The 19178-nt window shown below is 43.7% G+C and overlaps 3 protein-coding genes across 5 annotated transcripts; 1 reads left to right on the top strand and 2 right to left on the bottom strand.

Moving 5' to 3' along the window:
• Positions 1–1354: 1354 nt before the first annotated feature.
• On the bottom strand, positions 1355–6643 carry LOC120904610 (peroxidase-like). The gene is made up of 3 exons (XM_040314737.1): positions 6002–6643; positions 2510–3251; positions 1355–2445 (listed from the first exon to the last, which is right to left on the bottom strand). Exons 1-3 carry the CDS (start codon positions 6408–6410, stop codon positions 1731–1733), a joined length of 1866 nt encoding a protein of 621 aa, XP_040170671.1. The 5' UTR covers positions 6411–6643; the 3' UTR covers positions 1355–1730.
• A 4087-nt stretch (positions 6644–10730) lies between these two features.
• On the bottom strand, positions 10731–15576 carry LOC120904152 (peroxidase-like). Of its 3 annotated transcripts, none has more exons than XM_040313950.1 (4): positions 15472–15576; positions 12422–12795; positions 11592–12342; positions 10835–11519 (listed from the first exon to the last, which is right to left on the bottom strand). In XM_040313950.1, the coding sequence occupies exons 2-4, from the start codon at positions 12792–12794 to the stop codon at positions 10835–10837; spliced, it is 1809 nt and encodes a 602-aa protein (XP_040169884.1). In that variant the 5' UTR covers position 12795; positions 15472–15576. The 3 variants fall into 3 exon arrangements, with proteins under 3 accessions (XP_040169886.1, XP_040169884.1, XP_040169885.1); XM_040313951.1 differs by lacking the exon at positions 15472–15576 and adding an exon at positions 15195–15446; XM_040313952.1 differs by lacking the exon at positions 15472–15576 and having other exon boundaries at positions 10731–11519; positions 12422–12794.
• Positions 15577–16297: 721 nt separating this feature from the next.
• LOC120902264 (mitotic apparatus protein p62-like) lies at positions 16298–17928 on the top strand. Its single transcript, XM_040310855.1, has 2 exons — positions 16298–17055; positions 17126–17928. Exons 1-2 carry the CDS (start codon positions 16634–16636, stop codon positions 17763–17765), a joined length of 1062 nt encoding a protein of 353 aa, XP_040166789.1. The 5' UTR covers positions 16298–16633; the 3' UTR covers positions 17766–17928.
• Positions 17929–19178: the final 1250 nt, after the last annotated feature.

Raw genomic sequence — 19178 nt, 5'->3', positions numbered from 1 at the left:
GTCGTCCGTTTCCATGCGTATAACATGGCCAGCCCACCGGAGCCTGGCGAGCTTTATACGCTGTACGACAGTGAGGTCGCCGTACATCTCGTATAGCTCGTCATTATAGCGGCTCCTCCATTGTCCTAAGCGTCCGTCCATTGTAAGCGCCTATACGAGCAAATATGCATCGCGTTCTGTTGTTTGAATCAGTGCTCTCCAACCTTTTTAAGTTCGCGGACCACTTGGCTTTGAACATACATTTGCCGCTGCCCACATCCATTGAGAGAACATATTCTGTAGACTTAGTTCAACGTTTTTGATCAAAAATATGTGTTTAGCTTATTCTAGTTATGAATGTTAAAACTACTTCGAAATATTTAAAACTGTTATATGCAGTCAGAATAATATCAAATAATTAATTAAGTGGCTAAACCCACCCCCGAAAAGCAAAACTACACGAAAATTGGTGATATTTTAGCAGGAAATTACGAGATTCGACTTACGCGGATATTCAAGAAACGCTGTATTTTGTGGCGGTTGCGGTCCTCGTAAACCGTCTCTCTCCGGGACCGTCTGTTATTTTGTTTTACTGATATCTATTGAAACTACAAATTGGTTACTGGTTTTGCTGATTTCTTGTAATATGTATATTACTGAAATGCATTCAGAAAATTGTCTTACTGAAACAGGTATCACATGACTTTAATGGTGAAAATCATTAAAATATTCAATTTTTGAACCATTTTAGTAAACACTTTACATTATTTTCTGAGATGAAATGTAGGGGTTCGAACTAAATTAAACAGTAATTGAACAGTCAATCAACTATCGAATTTACTACTATAAATCTACTTACATGATTAGTTTTCAGCAGTTCAACATTATCGAAATGAATTATATTACACACATTTTGGACTTTTTGAGCGTCTTGGGATTAATCCAACAAGAAATCAAGAAACAAACAAAACAATATTTAGGAACAATCAAATAACAATCAAAATTCTGTAAAAATGGTAAGGAATTGAATTCTAATTGTGCACTTCACGTTAAACCTTTCGTATATTTCTTATTAGTTTTGGTTTTTCGATTTTATTAAACTAAGAGATCCTGAATGATGTTTTACCGTGTAATTGTATTACGACGATTTCTTGGCGGCCTAGACTACGCTACGGGCCTATGGATACTTCAAACGCGCGTTTGATGATTTCAGTGATTCTTTGAACTGTAGTTTATATAAAAATTGGCAAAGTTAATCAAATACTAAATCAACCGATATACCATCAATCTAATGAGTCCCCATATTATACAAGGTATGCATGCAAGGTAAGCAGAATAAATACATACAGAAATACAATGGCATGCAAATGAGCGTATAATGAATTTGTAAAGAAAAGTTTCTGCGAATGCTGGGGCGAACCAAAATGGGAAATAAGTATAAAACAACCGTTTTCATTGCTAAATTCCCGCACACCCGCGGTCAAGCTAGCCAAAACCGTTGCACCATTTACATTTGTCCAGAAACTCATCCGAACGGTCTATTGAATTACTCATATTTACACAGAATTCCAATAACAGTTCGAACGGTACAGCCTGCACCGTGTCTCTTATTCGAAACCGTTCGCTAACGTAAAGACTCATTCCGAGTTTCACCATTCCCGCGTGCAGAAGAGCAAACATTTTTGGCAAATAATCCAATTTCAACTCCACTCTCACTGATGTTCCATGCGACTCCCAGGCATCCAGGCACCCTATCGTCCACGCCACGGTTCCAGCAATACCTCCGGCAGCTCGTCGCACGCTGCCGGCGCGTTGCCTCCATCCGCCTCCGGCAGCAGGAACGCGTTCGGTTGCATTCTCCTGAGCCCTTCCGTGTTGTCGCACAGCAACCGTGCGATTGTCGCTTTCCGCAGCTCACCCAGCTGGATAGCGTCAAACCCAGCGCCGACGCCATTTTCAAAGAAGAACCTATCGCCCGTCCGCGTACGCCGGAACTGCTCGAGCAGGATGCACAAGAACGTTGGTCCAACGGTTGCACCAGCCACCCCATGGTTCTCCAGCGCTCCGGCCACCGCCAGCTCCACATCGTCCACCGTGTCGTACCAGCGGGCCAACCGGTCGACCGTAGCGCGTGGAATTTCACCATGCAGATCCTCCCATCGGGTAGCGCGCCCCAGTCCACACAGCTCCCGGAAGTCGTTGTAGCGGGCAAGTCCATGGTCCCGGGCCCGGTGTATATCGATCGCCTTCAGATCGGCACCGTAAGGGTTCGCGTTCCGGAAGAGAAAGTGTTTGGCCTCGGGCGTCAGCTGGTCGTTGGCAGCGTCGTGCGGCTGGCTGGTCATGCCCCGCGTCAGCAGCTCCCGATTGTTGCTCTGCTCCAGGACGCCCGGACGCCGCAGCCAGTCCGAAAGGCGAACGGAATCGGACAGGAGGGATTGCTCCGTCCCAGATTCTTGATACAGCCTGCAAACGGAAAGGCTTACACTTGGTGCAAATCTAATGGGGACACGCTTAGACGCAGGCTTACCCGAGCTGGCCCACAATCATGTTGTGAAAGTACCGAAAGGCAGCAGTACCGAACGCATTGCTTACGGTCGCATCCTCCAGGGGGTTGTAGTCCCGGACGAACCCGTCCGCATCGGTACCGTCCTGCAACAGGCCGTACTGCAGCATGTTCGCCCGTCCCAGGTACATCGGCAGCCAATCGTTGAACACGATCGACTGGTATTTGGCGATGTTGATACGGCGTGCCTCCTGAAACAGGCGCTCCTCGTCCCAGCAGGGATTGAGCCGGGCCAGCTCGCCCGCCAAACGATTGTGCTCGAGCAGGTGCGCTATCTGCAGGATGGCCAGATGGGGGCTCTGGTTGGAGCGCAAGTCGCCGGTCAGATAGCACACGTCAGTCTCGTGCCGCATCTGGCAGAGGTGGCTGGCGTTCGGGTTGGGCGGTGGCCAGTCTTGACCGTGCCGATGCTCGACCAACATTCGCCCCGCACGATGTTCCCGCAGGCTGGCCGTCTGGTCGTGGCTGTTACCGTACACGATGGAAAGGTCCAGAAAGGCCGTTACGGAGGAAAGTTGCTCGGCGGTGCCGTAGTTTGTCACGCACGGATGCTCGAGGGTGGTTTTGGTGCGTAACATGCTCATGCATTGGATGTCCTCGGGGGGTAGTACTGGGTCGTCCGGCGGTACTTCAAGCGGCATGCAGCGGGGCGGTAACAGGTCCGGTGGAATTCGTTTACCACCAGGGCAACACTTTACTCCGAACACTGGATAGAATGGAATGGTAAGAATGGATGGAAATCAATTGTTAAACACATCTCAACAGCAAAACAATTTCTTAATTTTCAGTGGAATTTTGTGTTCTAGGTTTTACTTTATATATTCATTCTATTTATCAGTAAAAGTTGATGCTTTTTGAGATTTTGAGATTTGAGAAGGAAAAATATGATTTATTTTTTTAATTTGCTTATATTTTCCTCCTGTACAGCTCAATCTCATGGACTGTTTTATTGTCTACTTTACTGTTTACATTTTTTCGTAAATACTTGTAACAAAAGTCATGTAATAACATTTCCGAAAATATACATGTGCTGGTTACAGAGCTTAAGATCCGCAGTAGTCAAATTAGATCCACAAGGGAGCACACTATTGATTTTTTTTGTGGATTTAAACAATTTTGCATATGTTATGCCAAAAATGTTCTCAAATGTGTTATTTAACTCTAAGTTAGGATGCTGCATTGTTGACTTTTTGGGAAATTACCTTTTTTATGCATTTATGAGAAGTGTCCATCTTACCCACAGTGTCCGTCTTTACCTACCTTCCCCTACAATATGTCAAATGATAAATAAATAGTTACTCTGCTCTTCTGTGGCGCAACAATTGTTATCGTCTAAGGCCTGTCCGTATCGCAAATAGGATTGGCTATCAGTGATTACCCATAGCTGGATAGTAGAATTAAGGGCTTAATTCACGGGATCAGCTGGATAAATAGTTAGCACAGCAATACAGACCATACAAGAATATCAGAGTAGAGTAACACTTTTAGATGAACATCAGTTACAGATTCGAATAACTTATATTCTTCCATAAATAAGGCGTAATTCGATTGTTCAGAATACTGATGAGCTTTCTAGAGCGCACCCACGAAACCCAATAGACTCCAATTAATGTTAGTCCGTTTTTGAATCATGCTAAATCCATCCGGAGTCAGAGTCGTCTGGAGTCAGAGACAACCGGTGTCAGCCGGAATCAGTATCAAACTGGAATTTCATTTCGTTTAGTTGTTTATCGTCTTTTGCTTTGCGCATGCATTTCGTATACAGGCATTTGTAGCTTATCGACGTAAATATTGCTTTGCACTACATCCTTGAACAGGCTGCATCCAGTACAGACACTGACTGACCCCGGCTGACTCGGACTCCGGACGACTCCCACTCCGGACAACTTCGACTCCGGACAACTTCGACTCCGGACGACTGCCACTCTGGAGGACTCCGATTCCGGATGACTTTGACTCCGGGCGATTCAAACTCTGAATGACTCCGACTTCGTTTCCGGACGACTCCTGCTCGAACTCCTTTATCAATTATCACGTTTGCGATAGCGAGTGTGATATACATTCGTTAATAGGCAGCTTAAGGCTAGACACGGAACTCAACAGGAACTCAATCGTAAATGGGAAGCTTGAGGATAGTAAATAAGTATGCGTAGGGACTAGTACGTAAGATGATATTGTATTAGGATTAAGAGTGGCTGAATAAACCATTAACTAACTCTTGAACTGAACACTACATGGCGACCGTGACAGATAAAAAGAAAGTAACATCTCCGCTAATAAAGTATAAGAGCAATACCCGAATCTTCCTTCGCTTCGACGGCCAGTGACCTGCGTTTACCACATCGCAAATCGAACCCTGCAAAGATTACCAATGCACAAAAAGAACTACGTAAAAAAAAAGAATCCTGCTATCGTTACTCGTGACATCGACAGCACACCACCGCAGCGCAACGAAAAAATTACACAAAGCGTACCGTTTTTCGATTACAGCTGTGAGTTTATCGTCCAAGCCGTGTGCGGTTAAGTGATAGTGATGGTATGTTATGGAAAGACCAATAGTTAAATATTCGTTACGTAGCCAAAGTGAAGACAGAAAACAGGCAACTAGACAGATAAAAGCCAAAGAAGAACAAGAGCCTAAGCACATGTTAAACAAAATGGCTACACCTCAAGTTGATATTAAATTAGGCCGCATTCATTCTGCACTATGTCCGATTCATACTTCAAAAGGCCCGAATAGAAATGACAGTGCCCAATTGAGGGTTGACGTCGCCCGAAAAAGTATTTACGGCGACCGATAACGCTTTGACGACGCCCGATTGACTAGGTAAACCCTGTAATAACAATTACAGAAATCGTGGTGGATACCATGCAAACGTACAAACATATCATGCTCAAACAAACAACTATCCCGACGAAGAGACAAACAAACAAAAAGAATGGATTTTTTTTAGAAATGCCAAAATCGTCTACACCAACTCGTCTGCCAAGTCCGCTTACCAAGAAATATTATGTGATTTAATTTTGTTTTGTTTCATCCATGAGGAAAGCTTACGACTTACTGGATTCTTTGTTTTTGCCCATCTTAAGCCTCATACTGCGGCAAATGAAATAAAAAAAGCTTAATAGTTGAACACCAGCATGCATAAAGATTAAAACGGCTGAGATGAAACGTGCCAGTTTGTTTGCCACCTAGAGGTATCCAAGGAGAAAATGAAGAATAAATAATCCCGTATTTGGCTCAACCAAGGTAGTTTGGAGATAATAAGCCACCATTTCTTCACCAAAGGGAAAAATTCCCTTTATCGCTTCTGAGTGCTGGCTTGCCACCGTCCCTGTGCCACTGCTTGTAACATATGTATCCTTAAATTCGTTTCAACACGTTTCACCAGTTTCTCCAGTGCCGCCTGGTGGTCCATCCATTTTCATCATCGCCTCCACCGTCGGCCAACTTACCATCCGCGGTAAAACTCATGTCATGCGCCACCAGCTGCCCGAACTGCATGTTAATGATGGTGTTGCGCCCGTCCCGACCTTCCGCCTCGCCGAACAGTGCCATTGAAAGCTGCCGAGCGTTGGGTAATGGTCGGCCCGAGGCCATACGGGCCGGTTCCGACACACCGTCCGCGTACCAGGCCGGCACTAGCCGCCGGTACGGCCGGTACGGTGTCCCGTACAGCGGACTGTACAAACTGTTGCACGAACCGTCCATCGTGCGGTACGGTGCCGTACCCTCATCGCACGATGCAACCAGCGGACAAACGGCCAGCACCGAGTTGCGGATCACTGCGCCTGGCAGCAGCAGCAGCACCATTAAACACATCCAAACTCGCCTGCGCTTCATTTTCCGCACGATTGCATACATTTCGGGCGCGTCACCGTTCACCACGCGCGTGTGGTGAGTTTCTCGTTTTTCTTTTCCATCAACACAAAAAAAGAAACACACAAAATCACTCCAAAACTAGCATTGCAAATTAGGTAGGAAAAAACGGGGAATCGAAACTGGCGGATAAAACCACAACCAGCGGAAGGCACAATTTTGCAAACCACTAAACACGACCCCCCAGACGATGCAACCGGTGGCAAGTGAGAAGAGTAAACGCTAAACGTAGCACAAATTATGGCAGCGCCAATATTTACAACGTTATAATTTATACCACAAACCCACCAGGTCAGGGCGATCTGGGATGGCGGGGGGGGGGGGAGGCACTAAGGATTGTAATTGATACCAATCGCTTTCATCGGCAGCAACACAATGCTGGCTAATGCGTGCGACGCTGATGCGATAAATGCTTTGTGTTAGCGCGCGCGCTCGTGCCACGCGTTTTTTAAACCCGTTTATAGTCGACCTTTTTGTCACGGGCGGTTTTGCATTCAATGCAACGCAAGCCTGCCCCTTTTTAGAATGGCGTTTGTATGCCGTTCTCGTTACTGGCGGATCAAACAATGCCCCCGGTTTGGCTCGATTAGCTGCACCATGCTCTCCACCTCTCTTTTATGCTACAATATGTACCATATCAAGCAGCACATTAAACCCTATCAGGCACCCATTAGTGCACCATTTCCGACGAGACACCCCCCGACCCGACTTTTCTTTTGCCTAGTAGGGTAACGAGAGGTTTAGATGGTCGAGATTGCAGCGAATATTGCACCTCATTTTGCATTGCCATTGTTTTTCCCGCTGGCGCGGAGGGAATGAGCAGGTGATGTGTATCGATGACACGGCTAATGTGCCGTCGTTTGTTCTCTGATTGATGAACTGTGCACAAATCGTACGCACAAAGTGGTGCACCGTTTGAATCACTGCCGTTACTTGTCGAGTGGGGGATTATTTAGTAACAGCACAATGCTGGGTTCAGTGGTTGTGTGTTGGATTCTGTTTTGCGTAATTATTACTACACAAAAGGGTGATAACTAGCCAGTGCACAGTGAGAGCAGTTTAAACCATAGCTTGGGCAAAAATCACATTATTTATTATAGGAAAACTTGTTTTATAGTGTGTTTTGGTTTATTTTGTTCAGAAAATATTATTCCATGCGTTTTTCTGGCTTTTTTTTACATTATTGAGACATTTTTTACATTATTAGTTTTCCTGGCACTGTCATAATTGCTGGCTTAACTTACGCTTATGCTGGTAAAAGTTATTTTCTTCGTCTTTCAATCATCTGAAAAACAAAAAAGGGTAACGACCGTTTTGAAAACAACAAAGACAAAAACTCTCAAAGCTTTAAATGTTGAAGGTTATTAATAAGGAGATAAGTGTTCTCAGTTACAAGCATTATTTATAAATTGCAACGAAATTTGTTCAATAAACAAATATGTTTTAAAATAATGTTTAGCTCCACATTTTTCTCACCTTCCAGTTAATAACTATGTTGATGTCCCAAAACATGCATATTTATTGTAGGGAAAAGCGGAGCAAAATGGGCATGTTAAGCAGATTACTGAATATTCCTATGAATATGCCACAAAACACAATTTTTCTTTCATTATTGTATGCCTCCACCATTTATCTATGGATTAAAATTGCCTCATAGGATGAAAACAACTTAAAAACATGAAAATATTGTTAAATAAAAGTTGATGTTTTATGAGAAGCTATTTTGACTCGCGGGGTAAAATGGGCATAGCCCTGGGGCAAATGCGCATATGTAAACAAACTGTGAAACGTCAAAACACTGGGGCAACATGGGCCACAACAACTGCGCTTAGGTAATGGCCTATGCTTTTGTGCACGTTTCTTGAAATGTATTTTCGTTCTATCTTTTGTTTTGCTGATCAGAAAAGCCCTTAAAATTCTTCCAAAAATATGTTATCGAAATTATAACAGTTTTTACACGTTTAAATCTACAAAATCGAATCTTTTCAAGTTGTGTCTGTCATCATTATTGAGGCGACAAATACAACACCATAGCCTCACCAAGCGCCAGATGTCAAAAGCATCTGCCCATTTTGTCACAAGCGTAACTGTCCATTTTGCCCCACGTGAAGCATTTTTGTATTTTTTGTTATATTAGTAATAATACGCATTCAATCGCCTTGCTTTCTTGAGACAAATTGTATAGAAATATCATATCTTTAAAAATATATCATGTAAAACTTCAATGCATCTCTGTGACACTGGTTTAAGCTTATTTACGAAGTGACAAAAATTACATCAATATGCTACTAAACCTTATTTTGCATTTCATTTCATTTCATTTATTTCATACAATATCCGCCATCAAGGCTAAATATAATAGACTTAAAACTAATTTAATACTAACAAATAAACAAAATAATTCATGAAAAACTAAGCCTAACTAACCTAGTCTTGACCTAGCAAAAAGAAAAGAAAAAAAAAACAAGAGTAGAGCGTAGAGACTATCATAAACTTAACAAAAACAAAAAAAAAAAAAAAGAGAGTAATAGAAAACTAAGGAGAATAATTAAAGGGAATTAAAAGAAAAAATACGGTTACGGAAAGAGTTAAGAGAGGAGTCGAAATCAAAGAGATAGTAAAAGTGGTTAAACAACCTGAAACAGGACAGAAGAGGGTCATTGAAAGTATAAAGAGTATGACGTGTTTCAATTGACAGAGGATCACGTGGACGAAGAGAACGAGAGGGAACATACAGCGAGATGGGCATTATTCTTGGTAATTTGTTTTGTAAGGGTTATGAAACTTACATGGTGTTCATAGAACACTCTAATGAATACATTTTGTGCATTCGAAAGTATCTTTGTAGTCAAATAATGCTTAAATAGAGAGTGGTCATTTTGCCCCACATACCCATATTGCCCCGCTTTCCCTTGCAATGGAGCCGCCCAGTATAACTTAACTACAATATTTAAAATGATTTCCAGGAAAACGAACCATTAACAATTTTATTATAAGCCAGAAAGCTGAAATTTCAACCTATCAGTGGAACATTACTGGCGGTTCCTGAAATGTACTATTGGGGCCCTTTTCGTTTGAAGCTCGTAGGCTGAAATTTCAGCCTGTCAGCTGTTTGCATTGTATAGCAGTTTTCGAGCAGCTATCTAAGTGAGTATAATATACAGGTGGGCTTATCCCAAGGTGTATGAATTTAGAAGACTGATTTTAATCGCTTCTGCTTCTTAATGAAAATTTTAAGAGTGTTTTGAGTATTCGTCAAGCCTCCAGAAAGCTCATTGGAGCAAAAGTTTTCACTCGTTCTGTCAAAAAGTGATATTCAAATTTGGTTATAAAAAAATTCTATGAGACCACCTGGACTACATACACTTTGATTCTAGATTCGATCATCTGATTTCTTTAATGCACCTTGGGATAAATGTAAACAAAACCGTGTTTTCGAGCAAGTACTCGAATCTAATTCTAGCTTTGTGGCTAGAATAATCTAGACTGAAAATTGCAGGCTAGTTTTTTGTGTGGTTTTGTATGGAGTGTTTACATGATTTCAGCCTCCAACTGTCAAACTCCATACAAAAAACTAACTAGAATCGTGAAGGCCCCCATTAATGGGCACCGAAAACGGCCACAAAATAACGCGTATCTGGTATTTCCGCATTTCACAGATTTCATACAAAATATCATCAAACTTTTCGTGTTATTTTGCTTGGCATGAAAGGTTTAAGTAAATAAATAAATTGTCTGATATAATTCAGACTTTGTATTAAATTTTTTCATCTTGTTGTGATAATGATAAAACTTGACCAGAAGGGACATTATTTGGCATTTTACAATTGATGTCAAATCAATACAATTTTTTTAAACAACAATCAAACTTCGAAAACCACGTATCAGCGAATCTGCGTACAAGAGGTACCGTGTACTTTGAGGACTACCTGCATCCATAATCCAGGCTATCAAATATCACAGCTTTAAAAAAAAACTGTGGAGATCAAACAGGTTTCGTGATCAATCAACCAAGTGATTTTTTTCTTAGCATATAAATTACTATGGTTTTGTATTTAAATCAATACAGTTATGTATTTTGTATGTTATTTTCCACTTTCTGCCCAAGGGTCTATAATAGGCACGCGTGAAAACATGATATTTGATTTCAATTGCAAACATGTGTGGGTTTTACGCCTTTTATAAATTTCATTCTGCGACTGTTACTGGTACCGTTCTATGTGCCCATTATCGTTTAAGCGGACCACATACAAATCATTCAGTTGTGTTTTAAACTTAAAATATCACTCGATAATACCGCATCAGTTTCATTATAAATGCAATACAATTTATTAAGTGGAGTTGGGTTTGAACATTATTTTATGCGGCTAGAAAGCACGCATTTGTATGCACACACGAACGTCTTCTTCTCAACGCCATCGCGTTAAATTCACCTTTGAAATTTGATCACACGGAATCACCGGATTGCTCTCGCTCACGAGGAAAAATGCATTCCTCTGTATCTCCTTCAGTCCGTGCGTATTATCACACAGTACCCGTGCCATGGACGCCTTTCGCACCTCAAACAGTTGGCGCGAGCTAAACACGTTGCCATTCTCAAAGTAGAACCGATCGCCCACCCGCGTACGGCGGAACTGATCCAGCAGCAGGCAAGCGAACGTTTCGCCCGCCATTCCATCGCCATGATGACGTTCCAGTGCTCCCGCAACGGCCAGATCTACGTCATCGACTAACTCGTACTGTTCCGATAGTGACCGCACCATGGCAGGAGTTCTCAGCAAATTGTTAAACTCTTCCCAGCTCGTTACCCTGCCCAGCCCACAGTACTCGCGATAGTCGTTGTAGGAGGCCAGTCCATGATCCCGAGCGCGCTGAATGTCGATCGCTTTCAGATCAACACCAACCGGTCCACCGTGCCGGAAGAGGAAATGCTTCACCTCCGGAGTGAGATGATGGTTTGGACGATCGTGCGGTTGGTAGATCATCCCCCGGGACAGTTGCTCATAATTGCCATCCTTTTCCAGCACCGAAGGGTTGTTGAACCAATCTGACAGACGGATCGATCCCGTCGGCTGTCTCGATTCCGCTATCAAACTGAAAATTTGAATTTCTCATATAAATATTAATATATTTTACGACATTTCCACTTCCCCGTCCAACACTTACTCCAAGTGACCGGCAATAAGATTGTGAAAGAATCGGAATGCAGCCGTTGCGAACGCATTGCTCACCGTTGGATCGACCGAGGCATCGTAGTCGTCGGCAAAGCCGGGCAACTCCAGTGCGGGCAGTACGCCGGCCGCTCGCATATTTTCCGCCCCGAGGTAAATTGGCAACCATTCGTAGTAAACGATCCGCTGGTACTGGGCAATGTTAAGCTTGCGTGCCTGCTGGAATACCGTCTCATCGTCCCAGCCGGCGTTTAGGTCGGCCAGCTCACGTGCCAACCGATTGTGCTCCAGGTGAAACGCCTGATGGAGCAGCGTTAGGTGCGGGCTTTGATTCGAGCGAACGTCCCCGGTGAGATAGCAAGCGTCGTCGGCGGCATCCTTCGACACGCAGGTGGTCGTTTTGTTGGGATGCACCGGCAGCCACTGCTTGCCGTTGCGTGTCTCCGCCTGCAGTTGTCCCCGGCTGAAGGTACGCAAGCTGTTGGTCTGCTCCAGCGAGTTCCCGTACACCACGGACAGGTCCAGAAAGGCAGTGACTGAGGATAATTGCTCCGCTGACTCTTCACCGGCTGCCAGGGACGAGCAAGCGTCCTCCAGTGTGGTTTTAGTGCGCACCAGATTCATGCACTGAATGCCTTCGCCGGCCAGCACTGGATCATCGTCGGCCACCTCGATGGGTAAGCATCTCGGGGAGGCAAGTGCCTTCGGGACCATCTTCCCGTCGGCACAGCACTGTATGCCGCCAGCTGGTCAAAGTAAATTGAAATCGGGTTCAACGAGGCACATACAAACAGACACACACCAACACGCTCAACACACACTTACCATCCGCTGTAAAGCTCAGGTCGTGCGCTACAAACTGTCCGAACTGCATGCTTACAAGTGTGTTTCGCGGATGTTGCATTTCCGTTTCACCGAAAAGATGAAGCGACAGCTGGCGCACATTGGGCAGTGGGTTGCCCGAGCTGGCCAGGGCCGGCTCCCAGATGCCGTCGGTGTATTGGGCCGGTACGAACCGGGCGTACGGTCGGTTCGGTGTGCCCCAATCGGGATTGTTTAGATTGTTGCAGGACCCATCGAGCTGGTAGGTTTGTACACTATCGTCACATACTGGTGCCTCGGGACAGACCGTTTGCGACAGACCAGTGTAAGATGAAAGGAGCGTAATGACAATCCATAAACCTGGGACGGTGTACATTCTAAGGAAAGTGAGAGAAATTCATTTTTATTTCAAGAGCTTTGGACGAGAGAGGAGCTTGAGTGATGCAAGCAATACCAATGTTTTAATTGTTTTTCACTTGACAAATGGATGTTGCTAGCAGTCTAATCTTCACAATGATTGCTCAACGCTATGCTACTGAAATCTAATCCAAGAAATTTTTCTCAAAAGGTTGGATGTTGTTACTAAACCAAATAATAATGGGGGTTTCACCAAAAATACACAATTACTAATTAAGATTATGATTCTTAATCAGTGATTTGTTGAAGAAGTTGACTTAAATGATGTATAAATTTAATGTATTTTCATAACCCTAGTTAATTCAGCCAGGTTACAAGGCTTCTTAATGGAATTAATGAGGGCATGTGAAAACTAAACTTTTGTTGTTCGATTTTCATAAAGAATATTTACTTGTATTGTTTAACTGTTCCTGGTTTTTTAGTCCAAGTCTTCAACAATGTTTTGTTTAGTAAAAATCAAGTAATTCAGTTTTTATTCCATTATTCACTGAAATATAACCTACTTTATCTTTAAGACTTGGTTTAGTATCTGCTTTAAACCTTCTTTATCTATACTTTTATCTACAACCATTTATCTATAAGTGGGAGGATTTCATTTTTAATTATTCCTATCACGTAACTGCTGAATAGCTTGATTTATTGTTTTTCATTATTATTATTTATTCTAAAGTCTAGTTTTATCAATCTATCGAACGACAATACTCAAATTTTGAGCTTTTGAGCCATTTTACTGAATAGTTCCCAGTTCCTCTTTCTCTCTCGACCAGTGTTGTTAGCGATGACGTTCTTCGACATGAAATTGCCTACTTTGACACGATTTAAAGCTTCGCATTCAAAGAAAGAGTGAAATTCTTTCTATAATCACTTCAAAAATGTCGTTTGATCTGATCAAGCAAAAGTGACACATAAACCTCAACAACGACTTTTTAGTAAACCCCAAATGTTTGCTGTTGTTACATACATACAGGCTTATTATATTGCGTTCGGCATTCGAGAATATTCACTCGCTCGTTAATTATGTTCATTTTCGTATCGTTTTGCTAGCGACGTTCCGCTTCGACTAACTCATCGGCAGATTCGAGTCGACGAAGTAAAAATCGATACCGTATTGACCGAACAGGAAGGTGCATTCGAGAGATTTTCTGCCGACAGCTCAAACCGTCGGAATCGCGCAAATTTAACCTCACAAAAAATTAAGCCACTGTCTACGTGTGTTTAACTGTAACATAAGTTTATCAACACTCTCATCACTCATATTTACCCCATTTTCAACAAAATTATGTTTACATTATGTTTGTTTACACCTGATCATAACCTGATATTTGTTTCCTCCCACCACCCACTTCACCATCGATGTTCTCTTAGCTACAAAGCGTCCCGACACAAGCGTGTTGTGAATAATAAAGATAAGCTCCGACTAAAAGCTTACAGCGCCATGGAATTATGTAATTAATTTTTCAAAAACATATTCAAAGGTGTGAAATAGTCTTTTCTACAATTCATGCATTCACTGGTTTCATCTACATCCATCGGATTTTCCGCAAATTGCGAAAAACGACTGTCCATATAGTTACGGTAGGCGCTGTACGTCTCCTAACGAGTAAAACCTTGCATAACGAGCAATTTCATTTATGTTCCTGATACACTTGTTTGGTGTCGATATGAAATCAAGTTCACGATCAGTTAACATTGCACTTTATTTTATTTTTGCTGAACGCTCAGGTAGGTGAAAGATACTATGAATTGTTTAGTATTTAACTATTGCCAAGAAGATAAGTGTCGTATAAATGTGTGATGCACAAGTGTGTGGTATATTGAGAATGCACTTTTCCTTATCTACTTGTTCATGAAGGTAAAAGCATCTTCTGCCAAATTCTGCAGCTTGGATAAGTTTGATGTGCAAGTGTAATGTAGATTTTATGCCATGTATTTTATCGAAACGTTTTTAAATGGCTGAAGAATATTTATATTTACATTTATTATTACCAAACATTTCATTTTCATACGGAATTTTCATATCATAAGTAATTTTTCGTACAATAAGCAAGTCACTGGAACGGATTAAACTTATTGTAAGAAGTTCCACTGCAGAATAAACTACTATTCGAAATAAGGTAAAGTTCGAATTCTGCTTTCTTCTTCTTCTTCTTTTGGCTCAACAACCGTTGTCGGCCAAGACCTGCCTGTACCACTTGTGAACTTGGATTGCAGTGACCAGCTCAGAAACGGCTGTACCACGAAACTCTGCTTTAACCTCCATTATTGTCCAAACCTCAAGTTTTAGATTTGGGCTCAAATCTTGCACAGAACGAAGTACATCCATGCAGCGAGCTGACTATTCCAATCCAGGTAAACTTACACCAAATAAGAAGCAACACACAAGAACACATGCAAAGGATGACAATAAAATGTACTTATATATTTCTCATATCTCGTATGTCTCTCAAACACTACACGAGTATGCACAAAACACCAAAAATGAACCAGTCACCGATAGTTCTTATTGACTCTTCACTGACACTTTTGCTCAACCCAATCAACACCTCACCGGGTGCAACCGTCACACTAATTCTACACAGCAGCAACAAGCAACAAACAAAAACAAGCACCCAAAAACCTCCTCCACCCCAAGTTACCTGGCGCAACTTCTTGACAGCCGGAAAAGTGGCACCGGCTACTACTGAATTGGATGCGCTTCACGCCCGCACCATTTATACCGGAGCATGAGCTTGCAAAACCATCCATTGCCCAACAAGATCGGAATGGTGCCGTGGTTGTCGTCGTTGTCGTCTCAGTCGCCGTACGAAAATAAAAGTGGTTTGTTATCGCTGCCGTGTTCTATTATCAGCAGTTTTGCATTCCGCACATCGCGCGCACCATCCACATAGGGAGTCGGCGGGGGTGTGGTTTTGTATTTGCTATCAAATTAGACGACAAATCTACTGCCAACTTATCGATGCCAAGGCAAATGGCCAAGTGCCGGCAGTAACGATGGCAGAGGGTCAAGTAGACTGGCTAATCATTTCGCATCGTTTCTTTTTGGTCAAGTGCCGGATGGCTTATCGATCGGCCGTCGTTGTTTAACCGGCAATGAGCAATCGAAATTGCAATTGGAGATTATGTGTGGTAGCTGGCGTTTGGTGTTGCCATGAGTAGTACACATTGTAAACAGATCAGCTAACCTCAGGTCGATTGCCACGAAGGAATCTAGGATAAAACCAAAATATTCATTTGTTTCTAATAATACCTCAAACTATCATCCAGAACTGCGCTCTTCTCGTAATTTCTTTTAACGCCTTTCGCGAGGGTATTCCCTCGCAGTGTTTTGTTTTACGGTTGAAGCAACGGAGAATTCCATCCAACACACCGTCAGTGCAATAGCTGCCCAGATGCAATTCGCTGCCCGTGACACAATTCGTCACCGTACACGCGCGGCGACGCAAGTGCCCACGGAAGGCGTTCCAGCTGAGTGAGTATTTTGGTTAGTCTGGGCTCCCTTCCCGTCCGATATCGATAGGCCCGGTTAGGAGCGTTCCCTTCCCTAGTCTAGTGGGAGGATAGGGCATTCGTTTCTGGGACAATGGGTCGCTGGCAATTGCACAACAGCTGCACCAAAAAAACCGCAGCGTAGAGGGAAGGAAAAGCACATTCCTGCTATAAATCACACCTCGCCGAACCGAACGGCATACATTTGCATACGGCAGTGCGTTGAGTGTAAAGCGTGAGCCACAGTCACAAAGCTCACGTTAAAAGAACTCTGTGAAAAGAATCGTGCAAAACAGGAACACGGTGGTGAAAATGTGTCGTGCTGTGGAAGGCGCGTTGTTGCTAGTGGTTGCTGCAATCCTGCTGGTAGAATGTTCCGGCTTGCACATGTATCCGGAAATATTCGATCCGGCCAAGTTTCTGCAGCGTCCGTTGCCGCTGAAAAGTGCCGTTGAGAGTCGAGCCATTTCGGAGCCGGAATACTACTCGGGCGGCGGGTTTAAGGACGGCGAGGTTGGCTTTGTGCGTTCGAACAGCGAGTCGGGCAAGGGTGGCTACCGGCACAAGGAGAACTTTCACCGCAAGGATGGGAACAAGTATGGGCACGAGCGGCAGACGGGATTTGGCGAGTCGAAGCGCACTGGGGACGAGCTGGCGAAAGAGCAGGGCAGGCTAACGGTGGACACGCACCACTACCGCCCCGAACCGACGTACGAAGTGTTCGAGGAGCAAAGGTAAGGACGTGAAAGGTAGGCAAAAGACAACGCACTGAGCTTAGCGGAACTGATGATTCCCCTGTTTTAGTGATGTGGAAAACCCGGACAAACACAAAAAGTACGGTCTCGCCGGTGGCAAGGACAAGAAAAAGCCCACCGAGATGAAGCCGACCAAATCGTCGCGGCAAACGGTCGCTGCCGGCCCGAAGGCAAAGGGACGCTCCAATGCGAAGAAAAACCACACCGGCTACGAATCGATCGTGTACCATGAGAACGAGCGGGACAGCAGCGAGCATGGGTACGGCAAGAAGAAGGCGGTCGGGCAGCTTCCACAGCCCGAGGAGAAGAGTCCGGCCAAACAGATTGCCCACGACGATGGGTTCGATGAGGGTGAGGGTGGATCGGACGCTGGTCGGGATTCGGATTTCAACGATAACTATGACGCGTTGCGGTTCGATAGCGACTTTGAGCGGTCTTTTGGTAGTGAGGAGGACGAGGAGGACGGAGTGGAGGAGGAGAACGGTGGTCGGCAGGCTGGGAAGAAGGGGGAAGACGACTACGATGAGGGAGACGAGGGAGATGATGACGACGATGGAGCCAGCCAGGACAAGTATCGGGGAGATGATTACGATGACGAGGACGAAGAATCGGACGGTTCGGAAAAGGGAGAGGACGATCGGCAGTACGAGTACGCCAGCGAGGCGGATGGTGATGCGCAAGATTACTGAACAAATGAGGGGAGAGGGGATGGAATGTGCTGTAGGTGATTAAGATTAAGAGCAGAGAACAACGATATCGGTAGGAAGCTGCTGTTAGGGCTGTAGTTAACGAGATACCTCGAACCGAAGTGCAAATATGTCGTAATAAATCGAACTAATGATACTGTTATTACACGCCGCCTGTGCTTGTGTGTAACGTCTTTGGGTGTCGCTTGGGTGGCGCTTGAATGTGGCGCTGACAGTCACTTGTGCAAGAAATTCGCAATGAAATTTAGCATAATTATTATTGAGATACTGAACTGCTTTGATGGAATTGGGTACAGATTGAGTATGAATCGTTATTATTTGGAGAATGCTCATGCTGAATTTGAGAAATGGTATTATACTGATAATTCACTTGCTTTATTATATTACTTTGCAGCATTTAGAAATAATTTTTCTAATTTCATCGTATCGTCACATTCGCTTTGCTATAATGACGTCAAATGAACCTCGATCGCTAAACGACGAAGTTCATTTTACAAAGCTTTTCACCCGCAAGCTTTGTCATGATCGGTTCATTTGGCTTGTTCATTCGCAGCTTTATGGATTCACGCTACAAAAGCTTGAATAACAGGGATCGCTTCCCACTTTAGCATAGCCCGGCATGTCCGCGTAGGACGTTATGCCACATAGAAGAAGCAGAAGAAAAACGAAACAGATAACGTGGTTCTACATTCAAATGAAACGTTTTATCTTTTTACAAAATTGATTTCAATATTTCACAGTAATTGATTAATTTCTTATTTACGTATTTTTATGTTAATTTATGTTTAACTGTGCGTTCGTTTTCATCTATTATTGGCTTGGCATCGAGACATTGAAGCAACGAAACTGCAACGCTCAGAGGCTGTTTGTCGTAGGATTTTTTGACAATCGAACCGACTCACCGGCGCTTCTTTCGAAGCTCAACATGTACGTCCCGCCGAGCTCGCTCCGAGCGAGATCGTTACTTGACGTGGAGGAACGCCGCACTCGCTTTGGCTCCTGTGATCCCTTTATCCGTATGTGTCATTTGTGCGAGTTTAATGTCATTTGTGATCGTCATCAACCTGACATATCGCGCGCCGCATTATCAAATATTCGTGCCGTGCGACTTTTTAAGTGTTAACTATTATATCTGAAGACTAAACGTGCCAAAACGATGACTAAAATATGACTTTAATGTAATGTATGTTAGCGAATTCGCTTCAAGAGGGCCACTCGCTGTCCGTTAAATTTTTATTAATAAATAACAAATAACGACAGATCACCATGCGAGGTGAAACCCCTGCCTAAACGTGCTTGGTCAGAATGGCACGGGATGGCTTTAGCCTAAACACTGCCACCACAACCACCCACTTACTCTCTATTTCGCCCTTGGAGAGCCATACTTGATTCGCT

Source organism: Anopheles arabiensis, chromosome 3, assembly GCF_016920715.1.
Source record: "Anopheles arabiensis isolate DONGOLA chromosome 3, AaraD3, whole genome shotgun sequence".
NCBI lineage: Eukaryota > Metazoa > Arthropoda > Insecta > Diptera > Culicidae > Anopheles > Anopheles arabiensis.
Note: the sequence above shows the minus strand (reverse complement) of the source record. Positions and strands in the feature narration are given on the sequence as shown.

Bases quoted from the DNA above. Each gene is read 5' to 3' on its own strand.
- LOC120902264 (XM_040310855.1), top strand. From the start codon at position 16,634: ATGTGTCGTGCTGTGGAAGGCGCGTTGTTGCTAGTGGTTGCTGCAATC. The intron at 17,056-17,125 runs GTAAGGACGTGA...CCCCTGTTTTAG, and splicing joins GAAGTGTTCGAGGAGCAAAG to TGATGTGGAAAACCCGGACA.
- LOC120904610 (XM_040314737.1), bottom strand. From the start codon at position 6,410: ATGTATGCAATCGTGCGGAAAATGAAGCGCAGGCGAGTTTGGATGTGT. The intron at 3,252-6,001 runs GTAAGTTGGCCG...CATTCTATCCAG, and splicing joins CATGAGTTTTACCGCGGATG to TGTTCGGAGTAAAGTGTTGC. The intron at 2,446-2,509 runs GTAAGCCTGCGT...TTCCGTTTGCAG, and splicing joins ATGATTGTGGGCCAGCTCGG to GCTGTATCAAGAATCTGGGA.
- LOC120904152 (XM_040313950.1), bottom strand. From the start codon at position 12,794: ATGTACACCGTCCCAGGTTTATGGATTGTCATTACGCTCCTTTCATCT. The intron at 12,343-12,421 runs GTAAGTGTGTGT...TACTTTGACCAG, and splicing joins CCTGAGCTTTACAGCGGATG to CTGGCGGCATACAGTGCTGT. The intron at 11,520-11,591 runs GTAAGTGTTGGA...TCAAATTTTCAG, and splicing joins CTTATTGCCGGTCACTTGGA to TTTGATAGCGGAATCGAGAC.